The 25,842-nt window shown below is 47.0% G+C and overlaps 1 protein-coding gene across 2 annotated transcripts; it reads right to left on the reverse strand.

Moving 5' to 3' along the window:
• Positions 1-263: 263 nt before the first annotated feature.
• On the reverse strand, positions 264-16,104 carry PTHLH (parathyroid hormone like hormone; the record flags this gene model as incomplete). Of its 2 annotated transcripts, XM_081330253.1 has the most annotated exons (4): positions 15,922-16,104; positions 13,592-13,713; positions 6,756-7,160; positions 264-804 (listed from the first exon to the last, which is right to left on the reverse strand). In XM_081330253.1, the coding sequence occupies exons 1-4, from the start codon at positions 15,928-15,930 to the stop codon at positions 795-797; spliced, it is 546 nt and encodes a 181-aa protein (XP_081186379.1). In that variant the 5' UTR covers positions 15,931-16,104. The 2 variants fall into 2 exon arrangements, with proteins under 2 accessions (XP_081186379.1, XP_081186380.1); XM_081330254.1 differs by lacking the exon at positions 264-804 and having other exon boundaries at positions 6,752-7,160.
• Between the last annotated feature and the right edge of the window lie 9,738 nt (positions 16,105-25,842).

The following is a 25,842-nucleotide window of genomic DNA, read 5'->3' on the forward strand; positions in this document are numbered from 1 at the left end:
AATGTTTTATATATATATCTGCCTGCAGTTGGCAGCTTAGTGCTTCCAAGGAAGTCTAGGCGGGCATTTTCCTCCTGCAGAGAACGCTTCTCCACTTTGCTAGCACCAAAGCTTGCAAATGATTTTTAACTAAAAGCTAATGTGAAAAATGGAATCGAAACCAATGTAAACATGTTAAGTTTTAAAAGCTATTTTCAGATGTTGTAAAGGGAAAATTATTGTTCCTTGTCATTAAATCCTAGAGGACACATTTTTCCTTCTGAGTCATGATGTTATTTTAATTAGATTACATTTTATTGGAGGCTTTTGTCTTTCTTTCTTTTTAACAATCTGTATAAAAAATATGGCCCTTTTTACGTATGCATTTTTCTGTCATTGTCCTTGGCAATTCATTAAATCCAATCCAAAACCAGGAGTAGTTTATTTATGTCTTAGCAACATAAGACATAATGTATATCTAAAGTGCATTATGTTACAAAATATAGATAGATAGATAGATAGATAGATAGATAGATAGATAGATAGATAGTCAGCAGCACCAAGATAAAAGTTCATGGAAATAAATACATTATTCAACACAATAAATTATGGTAAATGTGACAACAAGAATTGTCCAAGTACAAAATTTCCCCCCCAGTATTCACAATGTTCAAATGTGCAGCTCTGGAGAACGTCTGCGGCCAAGGTTTTATTTTGAATCATTTACAATATTTACAGATAATAAATACTTTCCATATGTTCACAATTGCAGAACAGTTGAGTAAGTTTTCCAAAAAAAATCTTAGCGGAGGATGTCAACGCCTCCTGTGAAGAAAAGAAAAAGGAAGAGAATTATTTTCCCATACAAATAACTGGACATGTTGATAGTCTCATCAAAAAATTCTGTGTCTCTAGGAAGAGTTGATGGACAACATACAATCATTCTAAGGATTTCGGACCAACTAATCTCTCATGTACAATGAAATTAATAATGCAAAGTGTGATGAAAAATATCTTCCAAGAAGCTGTGAGTATACACACACATAGACATGGACACAGATGATTAGGGGACTGGAGGCTATGAAGAATGGTTGTAGGAACTGGGTATGTCTAGTCTAATGAAGAGAAGGAGTAGGGGCAGCATGATAGCGGTCTTCCAATGTTTGAGGGCCTGCCACAAAGAAGGGGGTGGGGTCCACCTATTCTCCAAAGCACCTGAAGGCAGGACAAGAAGCAACGGATGGAAACTAGTCAAGGAGAGAAGCAACCTGGAACTAAGGAGAAACTTCCTGACAGTCAGAACAATTAACCAGTGGAACAACCTTCCTCCAGAAGTTGTGAATGCTCCAACACTGGAAGTTTTTAAAAAGAGACTGGACAGCCATTTGTCTGAAATGTTATAGGGTTTCCTGCCCGAGCAAGGGGTTGGACTAGATGACCTCCAAGGAATCTCTCTTCTCTTCTCTTCTCTTCTCTTCTCTTCTCTTCTCTTCTCTTCTCTTCTCTATTCTATTCTATTCTATTCTATTCTATTCTATTCTATTCTATTCTATTCTATTCTATTCTATTCTATTCTATTCTCTAGACTTATATATCACCCCATAGTGCTTTACATCACTCTCTAAACAGTTTACAGCAGGGGTGTCAAACTGCTGGCCCACGGGCCGGACACGTCATCTGGAAACCATGCCCACCCCATTGCCGGCAACAGCGAAAAAGCTCTGATACATTGCGTGACGTCACGTGACGTCGCGAGTTTGACATGTCTGGTTTACAGAGTCAGCCTTGTTTGATCTTTGCCCACAACAATCATTTTACCGACCTCAAAAGAATAGAAAGCTGAGTCAACCATGAGTCCCATCAGGATCGAACTCCAGGCTGTGAGCATAGTTAGCCTGCAATACCGCATCCTAACTCCTGCACCCCCAGGGTTCCTGAGGGAATGGTTTTGTATAACGATGAATGAACTAACAAACAAAAACAGCCCGTGTTGTGCAATGCAGCCTCTAGATCTTGCACCGATCTGGTTAAACGTGTTGCATAAACTTGTTCCTCCACAAAGAGTAATTAAGTATGGATAACATTTCAGATCCCAAGTTAATAAGGCTCCATGGAAGGTATCCTAGAATTAGATGTGGACCAAATGATCAGGAACATCTGGAAAAAGGAATTTAAAAGTGTACTCTCAACTCTACCAGCAGGCAAGTATAGCTACAATGCTGAAAAATCTGTTTTCCTTATGTAAAGCAGGCTGCTATGTTCTCTGAATGTTTGTTGAGCTATGTTTTCTTTGCCCGATCATGCTTATGTATGTTCAGAGTCTGTCTCGTCTTGTGTTCTAGACTTGCCACTGCAGGTGAGAATATATCTGACTGGTGAGAGTCTTGGAGGCTGAATTTTGTAATGACCAGTGAAAGGAATCGATACGTTTAGCATACAGAAGATAAGGCTTTGGGGAGACATGCTATAAGTCTTCCAGTACATGTCCTTTGATTGGAACAGGGAAGGAGAGCTGGCTTTATCCTCAGAGTGTCCAGGTATAAAAAGCAATAAGTGAAAGCTTTGTAGAATGAGTTCCAATCAGGATCACCATGATAGCTATTAAGTAGTGGTCCTTATAGCATCATGATGGCTCCACCATCAGAGGTTTTCAAACCGAGCTTGGATAGGTTTTGGGGATGATTTGAGGGTCCCTGCCTTAGGCAAGAAGCAATTGGTCTAGACCAGGGGTCTTCAAACTCAGCCCTTTTATGACTCGCGGACTTCAACTCCCAGAATTCCTCAGCCAGTGTGCCTGGCTGAGGAATTCTGGGAGTTGAAGTCCGCGAGTCATAAAAGGGCCGAGTTTGAAGACCCCTGGTCTAGAAGAAGCAGAACATAGAACAATGGAGTTGGAAGGGCCCTTAGAGATCTTCTAGTCCAACCCCCTGCCCAAGCAAGAGACTCTATGCCATTCCAGACAGAGATAGTCCTGTCTCTTCTTGAAAGCCTTCAGTGATGGAGCACCCACAACTTCTGAAAGCCAGCTATTCCATTGGTTGATTGGTTGGTTGCTCTAACCATTAAGAAATTTCTCCTTAGACCTAGCTTGCTTCTCTCCTTGGTTAGTTTCCATCCACTGTTTCTTGTCTTGCCCTCCGGTGCTTCGGAAAATAGGTTGATCCCCCTCATCCTTGTAGGAGCCCCTCAAATATTGGAAGCAGCTCCTACATTTCCGTGTATCTTTTAGAGCTGCATGTTCTAAAAGATAAAACGCTGATGATGTTACTTAGTTTGGGTAGTGCAATGTCTGCAAGAAAACAACTAGTCTCAGAGAGTATCAAGGACCCCTCATTTCAACCCTGGGCTACACATATTCTCCTTTATCGGAGCAGCGTATTCCACATCTGGAAGTCCATCTTCCAGCTCACTTTAAGCAGCCTTATTCCCAAGGCCGGCGGATCAATGCATAGTTTGCAAATGGAGGAATGGACTGTGGGAGGGAACTAAGCAACTGCTTGAGTGAGATCTTCTGAAGGAAGTGGATGAGATATGGAGAACACTAAAGTTATATAGGGACGTGGTGGCTCAGTGGGTTAAGACGCTGAGCTTGTCGATCAGAAGGTCGGCAGTTTGGCGGGTCGAATCCCGAGTGCTGCGTAACAGAGTGAGCACCTGTTACTCGTCCCAGCTTCTGCCAACCTAGCAGTTCAAAAGCACGTAAAAAATGCAAGTAGAAAAATAGGGACCACTACGGTGGGAAGGTAACAGCGTTCCGTGCACCTTTGGCGTCTAGTCATGCCGGCCACGTGACCACGGAGACGTCCTGGGACAAGCGCTGGCTCTTCGGCTTTGAAACGGAGATGAGCACCAGCCCCTAGAGTCGGAAACGACTAGCACGTGTGTGTGGGGGAACCTTTACCTTTACCTTTACCTAAAGTTATGTCAGTGTTTTGATAACACTTGATATCTTTGCTAATGAAAATGAGCTACCAGCCTGAGGTCTAGGTTTTCACACCTAATTGTAGCTGGAGGGACCGTGTTATCCTGCCAAGCACACCCAGGACTATGAGACAATCCTCCAGAAATATCTCTTATCTAGGAATCCATGGGAAGTTGGATGAAACAAGAGATTGCAAACTTTCAAGTGTTTTGTAATCCTCTTGCTTTTATCTTCTTTTTTCTTCAGTGATGTAAACGGAGCTGGGGTCTAATTTGGCCCATGCCAGGGGGATTCCTAAATTAAACTTATAGTTTACTCTCCTGACAGTACTAGCATTTTTGGCAAATGTACAATACAAGTAAATGCATTTGGCCTATGTAACAAGGGCGTATTAAGAGGCATTCCAGATAGCTGTGACATTAATGAAATTCCCTTCCTGCAGCAACTTTCACAAACATCTCAAGACTTTCTTCTCTGGTTTGGAATTTACTAGCTTAGTATGAACTGACATATGGTTTGCCCCAGAAATCGTGCGTGCTCCATCACTGGAGATTTTTAAAAAGAGGCTAGACAGTCACTTGTCTGAGAACTGTGTAGGTTCTCCTGCTTGAGCGGGGGGGCTGGACTAGAAGACCTCCAGGGTCCCTTCCATATTCTATTCTATTCTATTCTATTCTATTCTATTCTATTCTATTCTATTCTATTCTATTCTATTCTATTCTATTCTATTCTATTCTATTCTATTCTATTCTATTCTATTCTATTCTATTCTATATTTCTACTCTACTCTATTCTATTTTATTCTATTCTATAGTACTCTTAGTTTGTACCAGTGTTTCTCAACCTTGGCAGCTTGAAGATATGTGGACTTCAACTCCCAGAATTCCCCCCAGCCAGCAAGTCTGAGAGTTGAAGTCCACATATCTTCAAATTGCAAAGGTTGAGAAACACTGGTCAACATGAAGAGGTTATCAAAATCCCCTTGCATCTATGTTCAGCTAAGGACATTAGGTACCTGTAAGACATGAGAGTTGGCTACTCATGACCACAAGCAAGGTGGTGTTTGCCAACAGAAGACATTTCTGAACAAGTGCTAGCTCCTTTTACCCATTTGGGAGAACCACTCTTGAAGGTGAAAACTTCCTTGTATGGTTCCTGGTTATAAATGATAGACTAAGAAGCAATTCTGGCAAAAGAGGCTTTCAAATGCCTACTAGGCTACTATATGGAATCCGTGGCATTTTTCATGAAATTAGATAGATAGATAGATAGATAGATAGATAGATAGATAGATAGATAGATAGATAGGTAGGTAGATAGGTAGGTAGGTACATAGATAGACAGACAGAGAGGTGATAGAGATAGATAGGTAGATAAGGTAAGTAGGTAGGCAGGCAGGCAAAGAGATGATAGATGGGATATATATATATATATATATATATATATATATATATATATATATATATATATATATATATATATATATATATATATATATATATATATATATAATAAAGGGAACACTTAAACAACACAATGTACTGTATTTAATAGTAGGATGTCTTATCTTTGTTCCCTTTATTTTTTGACTGGATAGATAGATAGATAGATAGATAGATAGATAGATAGATAGATAGATAGATAGATAGATAGACAGACAGATAGAGGTAGAGGTAGAGGTAGAGATAGAGATGGATGGATGGATGGATGGATGGATGGATAGATGGATGGATGGATGGATGGATGGATAGATAGATAGATAACCTTTATTGTCATTTTTTACTGTGGGCACAACAGGACACATTAAAAATGAAATTTAATCGCTTGCTCTCAAAGTGTACACATGTATAACACACATTTAACCCTTCTCTATACAACCTATGTATAGACCCTACACCCTTACATATAAGTAGCATATAAATATTAATCACTGTCCATCTTGAATGCATAACGGAAGGAGGAAGCTTAAGAGTTCACCAGGTGGATACTGTGTGGGAGAGATCTCCTGCTGCGATAGTCTAGTGAAGGCAAAACACCTTTGAAACAAAACAGCTAGAAGGATCTTGGCCTCCTGGGAAGGCCACCAGCTCCCCTTGAAATGAGTTCAGCTCATAACCTTTTGGAAGGTTATTCTAAATCTCTTAAGGGTGAAAAGAGTCAGCATGTACCCAAACAACAGGCCAGCGTGTGAGAACGTCACGCAACGGGAAGGGTCCAAGCTGACCCTGTGGTGTGATTTGAACAATCACGTGGGAAACCTCAATTGGAAATCCTGCACAGTGATTAGCAGAAGGCCAAAACTGCCTAGATTTTCCTGAACATGACATGACAATAATTCATTTCATTATTGTTTCTGAAAATGATCTTATGGAATGGGTGCAAAGCTCCCTCTCTCTCTCTCTCTCTCTCTCTCTCTCTCTCTCAATTTTATTTAAAAAATTACTTTTATTAAAAGTTTTAGACAAAGCTGCAGCAATCAAGGTTTTATTTCCTTGAAAAAACTCTCTCCTACAGGACGGGAAACCATTTCCTCTACCCTTGAAGTACCTTTTCAGCAGCAGAAACACTGGAACGGATGGCTGGCTGGGGAATTCTGGGAGTTGAAGTCCACAACTCTTAAAAGTGGCCAGGATTGGACATCCCTGCCTTATGGCTTCGGCAGACGTGACACAGAACAATCGTCCACGTTCTTTCCTGGGATGAAAAGCAACTCGGGGTCTCCACTGTTAAGGAGCCAAGAAAGCTTCACCTTGGCGCAACGTGAAATAGCAGCAGAATAGCAGCACCCTTAATTTGGCAGGGCAGACACCCCTGGAAAACGGGCCTTTCCGCGCGGAGGCCTGAGCCTTCTTACCTTGTCTTAACAGGTGCAACACCCAAGATGTCCATTCCACTGCCGGACCCCTTCGAGCTGAGCCAGGCTGAGCGAATTCTCCTCCTCTTCTTCTCTTGCTCCTTACGTTTCCCGGGCTTCCCCTTTTTCTTTTTCCCAGGGGTCTTCAGGGGCTGCTCCTTGTACGGTTGTGTCTTGTTGGTCTCCTGGGTCAGGTTTTTGCCCTCGTCCTCCACGCCGAAGCGGAGAGGGTAGCTTTTGGCAGGGACCACCGCAGGTTTCGGGTTTGGCGAAACCTCTGATACAGCCCGGATCTCAGCCGTGTTTACCCCTTCGATTAAGTTTTGCAGGAAGTGGCGCCTTCGGGTATCTTGCATCGACTTCCCTTTGTCGTGCAGCAGTTGGTATTCGGCCACCGTCCTTTTGCTGCTCAAAAACAAACAAGCAAAAAAAAAAAAGCAGATCTGTTAAAAAAGCATTAATAGACACGAAACGAGGCAGATGAGCCTGTTTGAGAAAAAAACACAACGAAACAAAACACACCAAAGTTTTCTTTTTGTATAGCATAATCCCCGGAGCAAAAAGAGTCCAGCGTATCTGTCAAGGCTATGATTTAACAGCTAAACAGACTTATGTAATGATGTAATGTAAGGTGGATGATGCAATGATAGGAATGACTCAGCAGGGTCTGTGTCTGTATCCCTTTAAGAGCCTGAGTATAAAAGGGAAGGCTTTTTGCTGCTGTGTTCTCGTCCTATCTCCTGCTGTAATTGCTGTGTGTTGGAGTTTGCTGTATTGCCACGTGTATGTATTTTGTTCCTAGTGTATGTTGTAGATCAGGCGTCTTCAAACTTGGCAACTTGAAGACTTGTGGACTTCAACTCCCAGAATTCTGGGAGCTGAATTCCATAAGTCTTAAAGCTGCCAGATTTGAAGACCACTGTTGTAAAGAGTGTAACATAAACTACCACTTAATATAGACCACTGTTTACTGTATTTACTCCTGGGCTATCTCAGCGAAATAAGACTGTCCATGCTCTGACAATATCCCACCTTCTCTCTTGACTAATCAAGCTATGCAGCCCCCCCATTTTTGATATAAGCTGCTATTATAAACCCAAAGGGACTGAGTGTGGTAATAACATTGCTTTTGTATCTGTTATTTGGACTGATTTAGCTTTCAGTATATGTCCAAATCTCAGTGACTTTTGAGAGGATTTCATTCTATCCTTGACATGTTCCACTGAAGCCGTATTAGTCTATAGTAGCCTCAAATCCGAAGAAGTTTGCTGTCCTTCAAAATGTCCAAGATATTAGGTCATGTGATCCCTTTTTGACACCTTCTGACAAGCAAAGACAACGGGGAAGCCAGATTCAGTTTACATCTATATTACTAACTTAACAACTGCAGTGATTCTCTTATTAACTGTGACGAGAAAGGTTGTAAAATGGCAAAACCTACTTAACCACTGCTTTGTTTAGCAACAGAACTTTTAGACTCAATTGTGGTTATAAGGTAAGGACTACCTGTAATTGCTAGGATAGTGGAGATCTTCATCCTTCAGGTCAGTGTTTCTCAAATATATGTGAACTACAATATGTGGACTTCATGCTGGCTAGGGAATTCTGGGAGTTGAAGTCCACATATCTTAAAGTGGCCAAGGTTGAGAAGCACCGCTTCGAATCATGCTCTCTCCTGTTTAATGGAAAGAAATAAATTTATGGGGAAGATTTTGCACCAACATTAGCTACAACTCAAGCCCAAAATCACATTGGTGCACCTGGCAACTTGGCTGTTTCTTATATCAATGCTTTCCACGTGTCAAAAATAAATAAATCCCTAACACCTAGTTTGTCCACATTTTAAGCCTTCTAAGCAAGCCACTCACAAAGCTAGAACTGAACTTTCAAAGTAACACCAGGACAGGCCCGTAGAGTAGATTCACCAGGGGTCTTCAAACTTGGCCCTTTTATGACTTGTGGACTTCTGGGAGTTGAAGTCCACAAGTCATAAAAGGGCCAAGTTTGAAGACCCCTGCACCAGACCATCAGCTTTAAAATTACATGTGTGTCTTATGTCAATTCTTGACTTGTAGGAGCTTTCTCTCATTGAGTTCCAGACCTTCAATGGTGCCCTTTAAAAATGTGACTTAAGCCCCCCTTTTCTATGACAGTCACCCTATCCTTGTCCTTTGCTCGTTTCATTAAGTTTGCCACTCTTTTCTTTGAACGGATCAGCGTTTTGACAAGCTGAGTATTTTTGACTATTTTATATCACGGTCATCATACTCTCTAGTCTCACCATGTAGTCCCAAGATAATGACTCCTTTCTTTACCTGTTGAACTCTCAGCCATTTTGAACTCCGAATAGACCTGTAAACCCAGGGGATGCATACAGATACCCCCAAATCTCATTCCCCCCCTCTTTCTTATGCAAATAGCAATTAAAACCCACTTGACTTTTCTTATCATTCGGTCTCCCATTTTATAAAAGATATGTAAACTTGAAATGGATGAATTGTTTTTGTCACAAGAGCCTCTTCTGGGGTTCTGAGAAGTTTCTAACCATGCCACTCATTGTAATTGTTAAAAACGGGATCATGCAAAATGCAATAGCAAGAGGCAGTGTGGGGTAGTGGTTAAAGCCACTGGAGTAGACATGCTTTAAACCCAGCTGGGTGACCTTGGGATAATCCCTGTTTCTCAGCCTCAAGAAGAAGGCAAGAACAAGGCTTTCTCAAGAAAATCATATGGTTTTATCCATATAATTGCCAGATGTCAAACTGACCCAAAGTCACCATTCATTCATTCATTCATTCATTCATTCATTCATTCAATCAATCAATCAATCAATCAATCAATAAGTCAATCGATCCAGTAATAAGAGAAAAGAATATTCTTAACAGACTAATCAAAAATGCGTCTCTCTCAATTAAGGCTCCCTCCAACCACGTGACTAAAACACTGCTGTGGAATGTATTGAAATTTTAGCTCTAAGTTACCTAGGATTGTTTGGGAGTCAGGTGGCTTATCAATTAAACTAAATTAACTGAATTCAGTGATCTGGCTTTTCCTTACCGTGAACATCTGAATTTTTTTTTTAAAAAAAGTTTGCACCCCAATTCCTGATGCTATTCTCAAAGAGATGGGTTTTCCCGTGGATGTTATCAAGCTACCTAGGTTTTGTGGCTTTTTTGTTTTTTTAAATTGTACATGAAAAGTTCATTTCTCCAGCTATTTGAGTGGAGGCCCTGTTTAGTGACCAAAGCATGCTGCACGGGGATTAAGAATGATCATGAGGACGGAGGTAGCACAGCTGCGCCAAGACTTCAGCCAAGTGGGTGGCTTCAGAGCCACCATTCCTCAAGGGACGTTTGGTGGGGGACTAATTACAAAGGGAGGGGGGGTCTCTTTGCCACCTTCGCTAAGAAGACTAAGTGCGACTTTCCCAATAGCTCTCCTTCCCCCTTTGGTGAAAAGAAAAAAAAGTGCCAATGGAGGAGAATACTTGTAGCTCAGGGATGAACTGTGGGTGCCCTCCAAACTTGGATATTTTCTTGCAGACGTTTCATTACCCAACTGGGCAACCATCATCACCAGGGCAACCAAACTCAGCGGGCACCCCAAAAATAAAAGTTCCCAATTCCACCTCATCCCTTCGGGCAGCAGAAGGCAAAATTCTAACCATTTGCAAACACCTGTTGTGGGAGAGAGGCAGGAATGAATGTACACCACCCATCGACAAAGCCACTTGAGATAATTTGCTACAGGGAGGGGGGGGGGCTTTTGCTAGTGACCCTTTTAAAACCCACCCCCCTGTTTTCTTGCTCCCATCTCCCATAAGGGAGTGAGAAGCGGATAAAGCGCCTGCTCTAAGCCGAATCGCCAGAGTAGATTACCGGGTGGAAGAAATACACTATGTCTAAAAATAGCGCCCAGAAGATTGAGGAGTCTTGGGAAGTGTTTCGCTGTCCCACTAGAGGTCCTTTTGCAGCCTGGAATGAAAAGTTTGCCTGACCCCAAACCAGAGGCAGTTAATGCTATGCTAACATGCGGTAAGCAATTTTGAGTGAAGAGCTGAGAGGTTAGGGTTTCTTGCTGCCCAGAGGTACTCACACAAATTGCTGTATACATTGTACGCCGCGTTCACAGGGTTATAATTCATCCTCATGTACACAACCCTGAAAACATCTTCCCCACAGTCTTGGGCCTCAACTGCCTATCCCCAAAGGGGAACTGGTTAACCAACCATTGCTAAGCAGTGGCCACTCTTGACATCTTGATCTCTGTAATTTCAACAGAAAAATTGATCCTCCTCCTCCTCCTCCTCCAAGAACTGGCTCTCTGTTCCTTCACTCAGCTTCCCCCTCTTGCTCCAGCTCAAGGACTTTGTAGGCTAAGGACTTCTACAGCTCTGTAAGATACCGTCTGCGGTTCCAGGTTCGTGAGCTTACCTCTCTTTTTCTTCTACAATTTACCCAATTTCCTTTAATTGATTAGAGTAGAGTAGAGTAGAGTAGAGTAGAGTAGAATAGAATAGAATAGAATAGAATAGAATAGAATAGAATAGAATAGAATAGAATAGAATAGAATAGAATAGAATTAGAGTAGAGTAGAGTAGAGTAGAGTAGAGTAGAGTAGAGTAGAATAGAATAGAATAGAATAGAATAGAATAGAATAGAATAGAATAGAATATGGAATAATGAATAGAATAGAATAGAATAGAATAGAATAGAATAGAATAGAATAGAATAGAATAGAATATAGAATATAGAATATAGAATATAGAATATAGAATAGAATAGAATACGTAGAATAGAATAGAATAGAATAGAATATAGAGATACAGAATAGAATAGAATAGAATAGAATAGAATATAGAATATAGAATATAGAATATAGAATAGAATATAGAATATAGAATAGAATAGAATAGAATAGAATAGAATAGAATAGAATAGAATAGAATAGAATAGAATAGAATAGAATAGAATAGCAGAGTTGGAAGGGACCTTAGAGGTCTTCTAGTCCATCCCCCTGCTTATCTTGTTTCTAGATTAGGTGTGTGTGTGTGTGTGTGTGTGTGTGGGAGAACCCTTGCTAGGAAAATTACTTCTCTGAGATGGAGCCCGGTGGATTGATGCTGAGTTACGCATCTCCGGGCAAAGCCAGCTGTTCTTTTGGGCAACATCTGGCTTCTCTCGGGTCTGTTCAAGAAGAGAGGAATTCAGCCTGTGGCTTTTCAGCAGGAACGCGAAGGGAACAAGTGCAGATCTGCAAGCGGTGTCAGAAAAGAGGTAAACGAAGAACTACCACAGCTTGGCAAGCAAAGTGGCCTTTGGCCCACGCCCAGGTTTGCAGAGCTCCTTCTGACCCAGAATATTTCGCGCCAGGGGAAAGAATCAGTGCAAATTCAACCCAGGAGGTTTCTGCCTTGTGAGAACAAGCAAGTAACTCACGTTACCTAGTTTGGGTCATGAAACGTCTGCAAGAAAACCAGCAAGCCCAGAGAGCACCAAGGACCCTTTGCTAATTAATCTCCAATGAGATTATCGTTATTTCATAGCCTGCCTGGGTTCATTTCCAACGCTGGTAACTTTATTCCCATCTTCCCGAATCACCTAAAGACAATTAAGTACAAGCACAGAACTTTTAGGATCGTGGTCTTCCGGATTTGGGGATCCAGCCTGGGGGGGCACCACCTCAGGGTGGATTTTATTGATCTGGTTAGTTAATCCTACACTCCAGCCATCTGACCGGTGTTAGTAATAAGCGTGGAGGGGCATCTGAGCATCTCAGGATAGGAGTCAGAGTTGCCTACTCCTGTTTTTCTCCCAGTCAAGCGTCTGTTGGCTCTCTCCAACAGCAGTTTAACCCAAAGGCGAGCATTTTTTGCTCCTTGGCACAAATCCTCAACGGAGGTGAAAGCCGTGATTTAAGTGCTCTGTATTTTTTTTTCTCCCAAAGCGCTCTCCACGTTTCTGGGATCCGCGCCAATGCGCCCATGGCCGTCTTTTAGCATCCGAAGCCTTGTAACGCGCCCGCTGCGACAGTGTGTAAGAAAAATGCAATCTCCCAGCGCATGTAAACATACGCTCTACTCCGAAACCCCTCCACACACTCTTTTCTCTCTCCTTCACACACACACACACAACCACGTCCTTTAAGGACAGCTATTGTTCTTTCGACACAACACAAACGAGCGGCGGGACGGTTATCTTGCCCCTTGACCGGCTTTCCGTGTCTCCAAAAGATAACGCGAAGTCGCCGAGCGGCCTTCCTCATTCATAATTCCCAAAGTCAAGACTCTCCTCTCGGGGACCCCGAGAGAAAAAAAGGGGTGGGGGAGATAAAAGGTTAAGAAGCCCAGAGTTAGGGACGCGATCCTCTCCTCGGCCGCTTCTTCCCTTCAGTTGACCCCCCCCCCCATGGGACTTTTATCTCATGGAGGAAATCGAAGCCCGACTCTTCTGGCCAAGTTGCGCTTCACCAGCTGAGCCAAGAAAGTAGGTTTAGGTTTAGGTTTTATTAAATTTTTATACCGCCCTTCTCCCGAAGGACTCAGGGCGGTGAACAGGGCATATCATAAAACTACAAAAATACAAAAGTTAAAAAAAAAGAATTAAATTATTGCCCAAAGTAAAAACAATAAAAATATATATAAATATTAAAACCCTAAGTAACTCCCCATCAGGCCAGGCCAGCTTGTTCAAATAAATGGGTCTTTAACCCCAGTACAAGGGCTGCCCCGCCGTTTTGGCTACGGCGGGGGCATCTCTAAGCCGAAGGGTGCCCGGAAAGCCCCCTTCCTCTCCCCCCTTCCCCCCCCCGGCTCGGGACGGAGAAGGGCGACTCACAATCGGCGTCCGTTGCTCTGGCCTTCCAAGGATCGCCCGGAGGACGGCAGGCAGTAACTCAGCAGGAAGACCGCGAAACTCCACTGCTGCAACATGGTCGCTTTCCGGCGGATCTTCGGGACCTGCAAAGGAGAAGCGGCGCTGAGCGAGTGCAGCGGGACGCCAGGAGAACCAAGAGGTTGGGGGGGGGGGGCGGAGGAGGGGGGGAGGGCGCCAGGCGTGGGCTCCCCGCCCCCAAACGCCAGCCAACCTCCCAGGCGTCGAGCAGGGAGCGCGGCGGAGGAGCGGGACGCCCCTTCGAGGAGGGGGAGGGGGAGGAGGGGGAGGACCCTCCGACCAGCGGGAGAACTCCCCGCCTCGTACTTTGCTCAGATCCCGAGCTTCTGCCCGCTGCGCTTCTCGGCAGCTGCCTTTCTGACTGCTTCCCTCCCTCCCTCCCTCTGGATCGCTAAGGGATGGGAAGGGGAGGGGGAGGGGGAGGAGGAGGAGGAGGAGGCCAGCTGGGGAAGCCAAGGAAAGAGTAGTCACCCCACTGCTGTCCGCCTCCACCGGGCACCGGCAGCCGGGCAGGGGGACCACCCACAGCCCTTGGGGGAGAAGAGCCCCGGAGCGGGCCACTCGGCCCTGTCACTCACGCCGAGGACCTGAGCAGACGGGCTGAACCATCTGAGAGGCCCCGGGCAGAGGCTGCCCCTCAGGGCTCGGGGTTCGAGGCACACTCCCTGCACGCAGAAATCTAGCGCAGCAGCGGGGCGGTCCCTCCGTCCCTGAGGGAGCTCTCCCTGAGACCAAAGCTTGGGGCAGTGGAGGGAGGGTGTGTGTGTGTGTGTGTGTGCAGAGTCCTCGAAGGAGGCAGGGGGGCTGCCAGGGGGTCCTCACCAAGCAGTTAGAGCAGCAGCACCCAAGGCCGCCACCGGCCTCGCCCTCCGGAGGCGAACCGCGCGGAACGGCCGGGCAGGGAGAAGCTACGCGGCCGTCCGTCCGTCCATGAACCGGACTCCGCACCTCCGAGTCCTTAACTCCTCTTGCCAGTTCTGGCCCGGGCGCAGGAACGAAAGTCTCAAAGCGGTTCGGCTCCGGGGAGGAGTGGGTCAAAGCCCGCCTCGAGGGCCCGGCCCCGCCGCGCGCAGCCCTCCCGGACCCCCTCTCGCCAGCCGAGGAGTCCAAGCAAAAACAATGCCGGTCCAGTTACGGGGGAGGCGCAGAACCCCCCCCCGTCGTTCTTCCCCCGGTCTCTGGAAAAAAGTGCTGGGGGGGCGCGCGCAGGTGGTGCTTCCTCTGCACCCCCGCCCGCCGTCTGCGCTCAGCTGGAGACGGGCCAGCCCCGCCCCCGGCCCAATTCCTCCCCCCCCGGGGGGGGCCCGTCTGGCTGGGCAAAGCCGCCCTTGCCATCTGAAGGTCCCTATCAGGATGTCACGCCCGGGTCACGGCGCCCTCCGAGGGAGACCCGGGAAAGGAGGCCACCGCGAAGCCCAGGCTGCCCTCCCCCCCCGGGGTGTCTGGCTGGGGGGAGGCTTCGACTCTGAAGAGCCGCCAGCCACTGTGGCCAAGGGCCGCCCTCCAGGCAGCGCCACAGGGGCTTCGGGTCGGGTCAGCTCGGCCTTGGAAGCAGGAGGGCCGCCGGAGGGCCGGGTCGCCCCAAAGGCGGGGGGGGGGGCGGGGGCGGACGCGGGTGGAGACTTCGCAATCGGTCAGCCCACCGGCTGAATTTGTGCGCAAACGGGCCTTGCGTGAACGCTGCCCACAGCTACGGCTGTTCTCTGCATTCAGCCCGGCGCGTCGTGAGAACGCAGCTCTCCAGCCTCCCCGGAAAGAAAGGGGCTGCATTCTCGGGCTCCACTTGTCTCTCGGACTCGCGTTCAGAGCATGGCCGGCTTCTCTGGCCTAACAGCCCGCAGGCCTTTGCGCCACGTCCCGAGAACCTGGACGGCGTGGACGGAGTTATCCCGGCTCCCCTCTTAGCTGGTCGTGTGAAAGCGGCCGCAAAGGAGAACGACATCCTCCCTCAGCCCCCACCCCCCTTTTTAATCCTGTCCGGGCCGCCAAGGCCGAGGGAGCTCTTGCTCGCCCGTTCGCACCCGGGGGCTGGGCTCATGGCCGCCCCCTGCAATGCATGGCATCAGCTCCCCCCCCTCCTCTCCATCCCTTCATCCCTTCGCCCTCCGCCCCGTTGGCATCACGCGGCGCTGGGGACAGAGGCTTTCCCGAAAGAACCGCGTCCCCGGCTGGGCGGGTGGGGGTCGGGCAGAGGGGGGAGCCCCGGGCATTTGGAAAGCGATGAAGTCAAACCGTGGGGACGCGCCCCGCGTGTCTCCCTCTCCAGCCTTCACCTTTTCCATGGCCGTCCCTCCTCTTCCTTGCGCGGAGCCCGCCGGGCAAAGCAGGGCCGGGCAGGGCGGCTCCCGAGACGGGAGGGTCTCTTCCGCGGCGGGTCAAGGACGGGCCGTCGGGGGGTCTTCTGCCCTCCTGCAGATCTCCTGGAAGGGACGGGAGGCGAACGAGTGCGAGGCTGCCTCTCCCTCTCGGAAGCACTGGAGGAGCCGGGCGGGATCCCGGGCTTTGTAGGACCCCGGCCGGGGGTGGGGGCTGGGCTGGGTGACCCCCCTCGCCTTAGCCCTGAAAGGAACCGGGCCGCGCACCCCTCCAGGTTCAGCCAATCGCGGCGCGAGGGAGGGGCTCCCCCGCCGGGCCATTGGTCGAGGGCGCGCCAGCTCGGGACCGGGCGGGACCCTCTTTGGGTTCTCCACCTGCCCGCGCGCCGAGTCCCTGGGGAGGACAAGGGCCGCTTTCCCGCGGGCTGCTCCGGGCCGAATCCTAGCCTGGAAAGGTCGGGAAGCGGCTTAGAGACCATCTAGTCCAACCCCAGGAATCCACCAGCCTGACGGCTGATGGAGGGCTATCGAACCGACCCGTCTCCTTTGGGATGTGGAGAAGGAGCGCTTTCAAAGCTCGAAACGGAGACTAACTCCTGGAGCCGACAGAGGGGTGTGGGTGTCCCGAAGTGAGGGTGGAGGGCTTCACCTTCTGAAACAGTGCAGTAAAAAAAATAAAATTAAAAATCGGGGTGCGCGTGTGACAGATCTGGATGCCCTTGGGGCTCCCTTTGACTTCCCTTCTTTTGCCTGGCAGGGTTTCTCCTTTGCCCCAGCAATTCAGGGAAACCTCGTCCCCAAAACGGGTGGGAGACACAGCCCACCGTCACGGGTTTCCCCAAGTTTCAGACCTCAAGTTGGTAACGCCGCAACGTCGGTGGGAACACGTGTCTCGGCCGCGCTGCCAATTCTTAGGACTTTACGCAGCAAGCAAAGTCTCTGGACTCTCCCCCCCCCCGCCTCCCCCCCCCCCCGCGGCCCGGAGAATCTTTGACTTGGGGGCATTTGGCGTCTTGCAAACAGGCCGGTTGATTTCTCACGCCTGCTAGGAAAGGTTCGCCCTCAGCCACGCTCCCGCCCCCCCCCGCGTATTCCCGTAAGCAGGAGGGACGGCTTCCCGCCCTCCCTCGCCTCGCCTGGTAAAACAGGTGGCCTCTCCGCCGAGGATGGAGAATCAGCGCTGCTGCCGTCCTCACGCCACGCAGTTTGTGGCGGGATGTCTAGAAACAGCCGGGAGAAAGAAGGGAGGGAGGGGGGAGGGAAGGAAGGAGGGGAGGGGAAGAGGAGGAGGGGAAGGGAAGGGAGGAAAGGAAAGGAGAGAAAGGAAGGGAAAGAAAAGGGGAATGGGAAAGGGAAGGGAAAAGGAGAGAAAGGAAGGGAAGGAAAGAAAAGGGGAATGGGAAGGAAAGGAATGGAGAGAAAGGGAAGGAAAGAAAAGGGGAATGGGAAAGGGAAGGGAAAAGGAGAGAAAGGGAAGGAAGGGAAAGAAAAGGGGAATGGGAAGGAAAGGAAAGGAGAGAAAGGGAAGGAAGGGAAAGAAAAGGGGAATGGGAAGGAAAGGAAAGGAGAGAAAGGGAAGGAAAGAAAAGGGGAATGGGAAAGGGAAGGGAAAAGGAGAGAAAGGGAAGGAAGGGAAAGAAAAGGGGAATGGGAAGGAAAGGAAAGGAGAGAAAGGGAAGGAAGGGAAAGAAAAGGGGAATGGGAAGGAAAGGAAAGGAGAGAAAGGAAGGGAAGGAAAGGGGAATGGGAAAGGAAAGGAAAGGAAAGGAGAGAAAGGGAAGGAAGGGAAAGAAAAGGGGAATGGGAAAGGAAAGGAAAGGAGAGAAAGGAAGGGAAGGAAAGGGGAATGGGAAAGGGAAGGGAAAAGGAGAGAAAGGAAGGGAAGGAAAGAAAAGGGGAATGGGAAGGAAAGGAAAGGAGAGAAAGGGAAGGAAGGGAAAGAAAAGGGGAATGGGAAGGAAAGGAAAGGAGAGAAAGGGAAGGAAGGGAAAGAAAAGGGGAATGGGAAGGAAAGGAAAGGAGAGAAAGGGAAGGAAGGGAAAGAAAAGGGGAATGGGAAGGAAAGGAAAGGAGAGAAAGGAAGGGAAGGAAAGGGGAATGGGAAAGGAAAGGAAAGGAAAGGAGAGAAAGGGAAGGAAGGGAAAGAAAAGGGGAATGGGAAAGGAAAGGAAAGGAGAGAAAGGAAGGGAAGGAAAGGGGAATGGGAAAGGAAAGGAAAGGAGAGAAAGGGAAGGAAGGGAAAGAAAAGGGGAATGGGAAGGAAAGGAAAGGAGAGAAAGGGAAGGAAGGGAAAGAAAAGGGGAATGGGAAGGAAAGGAAAGGAGAGAAAGGGAAGGAAGGGAAAGGAAAGGGGAATGGGAAAGGAAAGGAAAGGAGAGAAAGGGAAGGAAGGGAAAGAAAAGGGGAATGGGAAGGAAAGGAAAGGAGAGAAAGGGAAGGAAGGGAAAGAAAAGGGGAATGGGAAGGAAAGGAAAGGAGAGAAAGGGAAGGAAGGGAAAGGAAAGGGGAATGGGAAAGGAAAGGAAAGGAGAGAAAGGGAAGGAAGGGAAAGAAAAGGGGAATGGGAAGGAAAGGAAAGGAGAGAAAGGAAGGGAAGGAAAGGGGAATGGGAAGGAAAGGAAAGGAGAGAAAGGGAAGGAAGGGAAAGAAAAGGGGAATGGGAAGGAAAGGAATGGAGAGAAAGGGAAGGAAAGAAAAGGGGAATGGGAAAGGGAAGGGAAAAGGAGAGAAAGGGAAGGAAGGGAAAGAAAAGGGGAATGGGAAGGAAAGGAAAGGAGAGAAAGGGAAGGAAGGGAAAGAAAAGGGGAATGGGAAGGAAAGGAATGGAGAGAAAGGGAAGGAAAGAAAAGGGGAATGGGAAAGGGAAGGGAAAAGGAGAGAAAGGGAAGGAAGGGAAAGAAAAGGGGAATGGGAAGAAAGGAAAGGAGAGAAAGGGAAGGAAGGGAAAGAAAAGGGGAATGGGAAGGAAAGGAATGGAGAGAAAGGGAAGGAAAGAAAAGGGGAATGGGAAAGGGAAGGGAAAAGGAGAGAAAGGGAAGGAAGGGAAAGAAAAGGGGAATGGGAAGGAAAGGAAAGGAGAGAAAGGGAAGGAAGAGAAAGAAAAGGGGAATGGGAAGGAAAGGAATGGAGAGAAAGGGAAGGAAAGAAAAGGGGAATGGGAAAGGGAAGGGAAAAGGAGAGAAAGGGAAGGAAGGGAAAGAAAAGAGGAATGGGAAGAAAGGAAAGGAGAGAAAGGGAAGGAAGGGAAAGAAAAGGGGAATGGGAAGGAAAGGAAAGGAGAGAAAGGGAAGGAAAGAAAAGGGGAATGGGAAAGGAAAGGAAAGGAGAGAAAGGGAAGAAGGAAAGGAAAGAAAAGGGGAATGGGAAAGGGAAGGGAAAAGGAGAGAAAGGAAGGGAAGGAAAGAAAAGGGGAATGGGAAGGAAAGGAAAGGAGAGAAAGGGAAGGAAAGAAAAGGGGAATGGGAAAGGGAAGGGAAAAGGAGAGAGAGGAAGGGAAGGGAAAGGAAGAGAAGAGGAAAAGAAAGGGAAGGGAAGGGGAAGGGAAGGTATTTTGTCAGGTTTTTCAGCTGGCCCACCCATCTCCTGCATTTCTCCGAATGGAGACCTTTCAATATCGAGCAAGGTTGGAAGTGTCACTTATTTAATTGGGCGGACCCCTTCCTGCCTGCGAAGTGCTGCCGGCGTGCCCTGTGCGGAGCGGGCACCGGGCCAAATCCCAAAGGAATTGCGGGCGAGAAGCACCGCGGGGGGGGGGGGGGAGCGCGGGAGAGCGCGCGCGTGCGCGCTTTGGGTCCAGCCGGGGAGAGCCAGAGAGCTGTCCATGGTGGCTGCAGCCCCGGGCTAATCCGCGGAGGCCGCTTCGCCGGGCAGACGGGAGGCGCTCGCTCCGGCCTCCCGAGGCCACCGCAGGCTGACAGCTGGGCGGTGCAAAAGGGCCGAAATGGCCATCCAGAAGACACTCGGGTTCCAGTCTGCAAAAAAGTCAGGTCCTACGTTTAGGCGAGAACAACCAAATGCACAGGTATAGTATAGGTGGCACCTTGCTCAATAGTAGCAACTGTGAGGGGGATCTCGGAGTCCTAGTGGACGATCCCTTAAACAGGAGCCAGCCGTGTGCTGCAGCTGCCAAAAAAGCCAACGCAATCCTAGGCTGCATGAACAGAGGGATAGAATCGAGATCGCGTGAAGTACTAATACCACTTTACAATGCCTTGGTAAGGCCACACCTGGAATACTGCATCCAGTTTTGGTCACCACGATGTAAAAAAGATGCTGAGACTCTAGAAAAAGTGCAGAGAAGAGCAACAAAGATGATCAGGGGACTGGAGGCTAAAACATATAAGGAACGGCTGCTGGAATTGGGTGTGTCTAGTTTAACGAAGAGAAGGGTGAGGGGTGACATGATAGAAGCCTTCCAATATCTCAGGGGCTGCCCCAAAGAAGAGGGAGTCAAGCTCTTCTCCAAAGCGCCCGAAGGCAGGACGAAAAGCAACGGATGGAAAGTAACCAAGGAGAGAAGCAACCTGGAACTAAAGAGAAACTTCCTGACAGTTAGAACAATTAAAAAGAACAATTAATCAGTTCCACAACCTGCCTCCAGAAATTGTGAATGTTCCAATACTGGAAGTTTTTAAGGGGGTTGGACTAGAAGACCTCCGAGGTCCCCTCCAACTTTATTATTATTATTATTATTATTATTATTATTATTATTATTATTATTATTATTATTATTATTATTATTATTATTATTATCCACCAAGAGCCTTGGTGGAGCAGTGGGCTAATGCCTCCTTAAGTAACACCAGCTGCCTGCAATTAGTGCAGGTTCGAGTCCCACCAGGCTCAAGGTTGACTCAGCCTTCCATCCTTCCGAGGTAGGTAAAATGAGGACCCAGATTGTTGGGGGCAATTAAGCTGACTTTGTAATAATGCCGCTGGGGGGGGCGAAAGCCCTAATAAACAGGCATATACATAGAATGAAGGCTATTGCTAAGCACATTGGTTTGTGCTTAAATTGTAAGCCGCCCTGAGTCTTCGGAGAAGGGCGGGATATAAATGGGATTAAAATAAAATAAAAAAATTATTATTATTATTATTATTATTATTATTATTATTATTATTATTATTATTATTATCATCATCATCATCATCATCATCATCATCATCATCATCATCTGGAAGACTTACTAATAAGCGATCCGAAACACTTCTCCATGCCCTTTTCTTATTGCTGTATTAAGTGGGATTCAATTTCTCCTGGTGATTCAGGAAGTCGGAACCCAGGATGGCTACTTCTACCGCTCCTGGCCTTTTACACCCATCTTTGGTGAACCCTATGATTCCACGGCTGGCATCTCTTATCAGTGTCCATTCTACTCCGCTTCGAATTTCTTCAACTTCTTCTCTTCTCTCTCTCTCTCTAAATCCCCTCCTCAACACTGTTCTTTTCCGGGGGAAACCAACTGCCTAAAACTTTGGCCCTCGTCTCGATGACAGGAGCATCGTAGAATTTTTGCACACGATTCCTAATCGCCTTCGACTCTTCCTTTCCTGTGGAATCTCCCCTTGGTTGCCGACTCACCAGGAGGAAACCGGCATACTGTAAATTGGCGGAGACCGAGATGGGAAGTGAATTGCTTCATTCTCTGAAATTCCAGTTTGGGAGCAGGAAAGATGCTCGGCAGATCCCGGGTCCCTGTTAACCAAGTTCAAGTCTGGGCAAGCAAAGATGCCATAAAAGGCGGCCCTTAATCCAGAGTAATTAAAACAAAGAATGGAGGCCTTTGAACTATGGTGCTGGAGAAGACTCCTGCGAGTCCCTTGGACTGCAAGGCGATCAAACCAGTCAGTCCTAGAGGAGATCAACCCTGACTGCTCTTTAGAAGGCCAGATCCTGAAGCTGAAACTCAAATACTTTGGCCACCTAATGAGAAGGAAGGACTCACTGGAGAAGAGCCTCATGCTGGGAAAGGTTGAGGGCAAGAGAAGAAGGGGACGACAGAGAATGAGGTGGCTGGATGGAGTCACTGAAGCAGGAGGCGTGAGCTTAAATGGACTCCAGAAGATGGTAGAGGACAGGAAGGCCTGGAGGAACGTTGCCCATGGGGTTGTGATGGGTCGGACACGACTTCGCAGCTAACAACAACAACAACAATACAGACGAGGTTGTGTATGACAGCGTAGGAGTGTGTGTGCCTATACTAACGCACAGCAAATTCCCGAGATGGCCTTCTAGCTCTGCGTCGTCCTGTTAAACGCACCCCTGTTCTCCTTTGCTGAGTCAGGAAATCCTTAGGAGATCAGGAGCCTGGCTCTGTCCCAGGAAGTCGCTTCCTTTTCCCACCAAGCCAGCGTGGAGGTGAGGGGGATGGAGACGACGAAGATGGCAGAGCTGGCTGCTCGAATGAAAAGGGAAGGATTCGTCTGCTTTTTGCTTCTGCTTGGAAACCACTTCTGAACTTTTTAGCTCAAAATTGGGGGAGAAAAACAAACACCTCACAAAACTTTCATTTTAGGTTTTGACTTTAGGATGATTTTGTCATGATGGAAATGGCTTGAAATGTTGCAAAATGTCAAGCCAAAGATTGAGGTTGCTTTTCTTTTTTTGTATTTTACTGCACTGGAAAAAGTCGGAAGTCACCTCTCTCTCCTCTCTCTTTATTCTCTCTCTCTCTCCTCTCTCTTTCTCTTTCTTTCTTCTTCCTCTCTCTTTTTTTCCTCTCTCCTCCCCCTCTCTTCTCTGTCTCTCTTTCTTCTCTCTTTCTTCTCTCTCTCCTCTCTCTCTCTTTCCTCTCTCTTTCTTCTCTCTCTCTTTCTTCTCTCTCTCCTCCCTCTCTCTCTTCTCTGTCTCTCTCTCTCTCTTCTCTCCTCTCTCTCTCTTCTCTGTCTCTTCTCTGTCTCTTCTCTATCTTTCTCTCTTTCTTCTCTCTCTCTTCTCTCTCCTAACTTTTGTTTTCTCTGTATTTTATCTTATAATAAAATGTAATAAAAATTATCAAAGAAAAAAAAAGAAAATATCTTGATTTTTCTGGCTGCGGGGTGGGGGTGGGAAGAAATGTAAAGACTGAGATCTTTGAAGATCTGAATTTTAGTCACCCTTTGGGACTATTTTCAAAGATCCACCCAACATGCTAACTATAGTGTGAATATTATCAGGGCTGGCACCAGGTTTATGGAATCCTGAGATTAGAATATCAATCGCACTTAGCTCTTAGATTTATATGCTGCTTCATAGTCCTTGACAACCCTCTCTAAGCAGTTTACAGGGTCAGCATATTTGCCCCCAACAATCTGGGTCCTCATTTTATTGACCTTGGAAGGATGGAAGGCTGAGTCAACCTTGAGTCAGACAGGATCGAACTCCTGGCAGTGGGCAGAGTTAGCCTTACAATATCCCCTTCTCCCCACTGCGCCACCAGGGATCTTATCTTTAGAGCAGATGGCAAATGCTAAGCAAGAACAAAAACCTTAATAGAAATAAGGTCAATGCAACTTAGTTCTTCTGAGTGTGCTGGTGTCATTGTTCAGTACACTGCATTTCCTCCTAGTTGATGGGATCTGGTATGTGGGTTTGAAGACAGACTTTAGATTAGAGCTCCTAGCTTGCATAGGATAGCGTGGGAACAGTGGGGCAGAACTGAGGCTGTGCTCTGGGACAGTTGCAGGGCACGATACAAAGAGTCAAGATGGCAGTTGCGATAGTGAGATTGAGCCGCTGCCTGTTTTTTACGTGTGGGTCACAAAAAAGTGAGGGTGGGTGAAAGGGCCTGCCTCAACTAGATGGACAGTGGGCTTCAGTTATATGGTTGTGTCCAACATTTTGGAATTGGGTGTATCAAGTCTAGTGAAAAGAAAAAACTAGGGGTGACATGACAGCACCATTCCAATATCTAAAGTGCTTTGACAAAGAAGAATGGGTCAAGCATTTCTCCAAAACACCAGAAGGCCGGACAAGAAGCAATGAATGGAAAGTAATCAAGGAGAGAAGCAACCTAGAACTAAGGAGGAATTTCCTAACAGTGAGGACAACTAGTGGAATGGCTTGCCTTCAAAAGTTGTGGCTGATCCATCACTGGAGGCTTTCAAGAAGAGACTGGACAGCCACTTCCCTGGGATGGTTTGGGGTCTCCTGTTTGAGCAGGGGGTTGGACTAGATGACCTCTAAGGTCCCTTCTAACTCTATTGTTCTGTTATCTTCTGGGCCTCATCAACCTCTCTACAGGGAAGGAAATATGGGAAAACTCTTTTTGACAGAGTGGTCTACGTAGAAGCCGCAGTGACACCAGCACCCATGTCTGCCTGTAGATCCTCAAGCAGCCCCACTGTGGACAGATGAAGCCAAAAATGATCTCCAAGGATGACCTTAATTCATGGTCAAGAAGCTTTGAATCTGAATCTGAACTTGAATGGGAGATTTATTTTTTGGTGGTGTGTTTTTTTTCTTCTGGTTACAATAAGTATAGCTTATAACGCAAGTCCTATGAGCCTCGTTCACAGGAAATGTTTTTTTTTTACTTCAAAGGACAGAGTATAAATTGATATAATCGGTGATGACAGAAGCTCTGTGGCAGAGCAAGCCGTGCTCTTTGCAATCATTCTGCGAAATGAGTTGCATTCTTTAAGCAGCATGAGTGAGAATTCATGGCTACCCCAGTTAGCCTCTCCGTAACCGTTTTTCCTTCCTACAACCAATTTTGAATCTGAAAAAAGAGAAGACTTTATCTGTCTTCTGTGTTTCATTTGGACTCTAGATTTTATTAGCATTTTTTGGGGGGTGGGGTGGGGAAAGGGAAATCCACAGGCAGCCACAGTGTAAAGACAGGTATATATAATTTTAAAACATAAAAGAGGCAGAGAATCCAAGATTTCAGCTGCGAAGCTCTCCCACATTTTTTTTTCAGATACCTCTCACACTTTTTTACAGTCTTGTGAGAACGATTGCCTTGAATCTTCTTGCAGCTCCTCATCCGTTATTTGCATAGCAGAACAACAAAGTTGGAAGGGATCTTGGAGGTCATCTAGTCCAGCCCCCTGCTCAGGCATGGAACCAGATCCCATTTCAGAAAAAAAATGGCTGTCCAGTCTCTTTTTTGAAAGCCTCCAGGGATGGAGCACCCACAACGTGTACCTGCCAACGTAACTAGCTTTGAGAAAATCATAACTGACAAGAATATTTTGAATTTAAAGGAGAGCTTGAAAAAAAACAGGTTATACAGTGATTCAATGAGAAGACCTTAACTGCAAATGCAATTGAAATATAAGCTGGTTAGAAAAGATGTTCCATACCGGTATTATTGTTATTTGAATAAACACGGGAAAAATGTCTGTATCTAATTTTGCGTGTATCGATAGAATCAAGAACTGTATTTGCTTAATGTTGGTAAAATGAGAATTTTGCTGGAAAAAAGAGAGGATCAAGGAAGTGTATTAATATTTAACATGTTAAGTATGGAATTATAGAAATTGTTGTTGTTGTTAGTTGCGAAGTCGTGTCCGACCCCTCGCGACCCTATGGACAATGTTCCTCCAGGCCTTCCTGTCCTCTACCATCTTCTGGAGTCCATTTAAGCTCACGCCTACTGCTTCAGTGACTCCATCCAGCCACCTCCTTCTCTGTCGTCCCCTTCTTCTATTGCCCTCGATCTTTCCCAGCATTAGGCTCTTCTCCAGTGAGTCCTTCCTTCTCATTAGGTGGCCAAAGTATTTGAGTTTTAGCTTCAGGATCTTCTAAAGAGCAGTCAGGGTGGATCTCCTCTAGGACTGACCGGTTTGATCGCCTTGCAGTCCAAGGGACTCGCAGGAGTCTTCTCCAGCACCAGAGTTCAAAGGCCTCAATTCTTTGGCGCTCAGCCTTTCTTACGGTCCAGCTTTCACTGCCAT

The sequence above is a fragment of the Vipera berus genome (genome assembly GCF_964194415.1).
Source record: "Vipera berus genome assembly, chromosome: 6".
Classification (NCBI taxonomy): Eukaryota; Metazoa; Chordata; class Lepidosauria; order Squamata; family Viperidae; genus Vipera; species Vipera berus.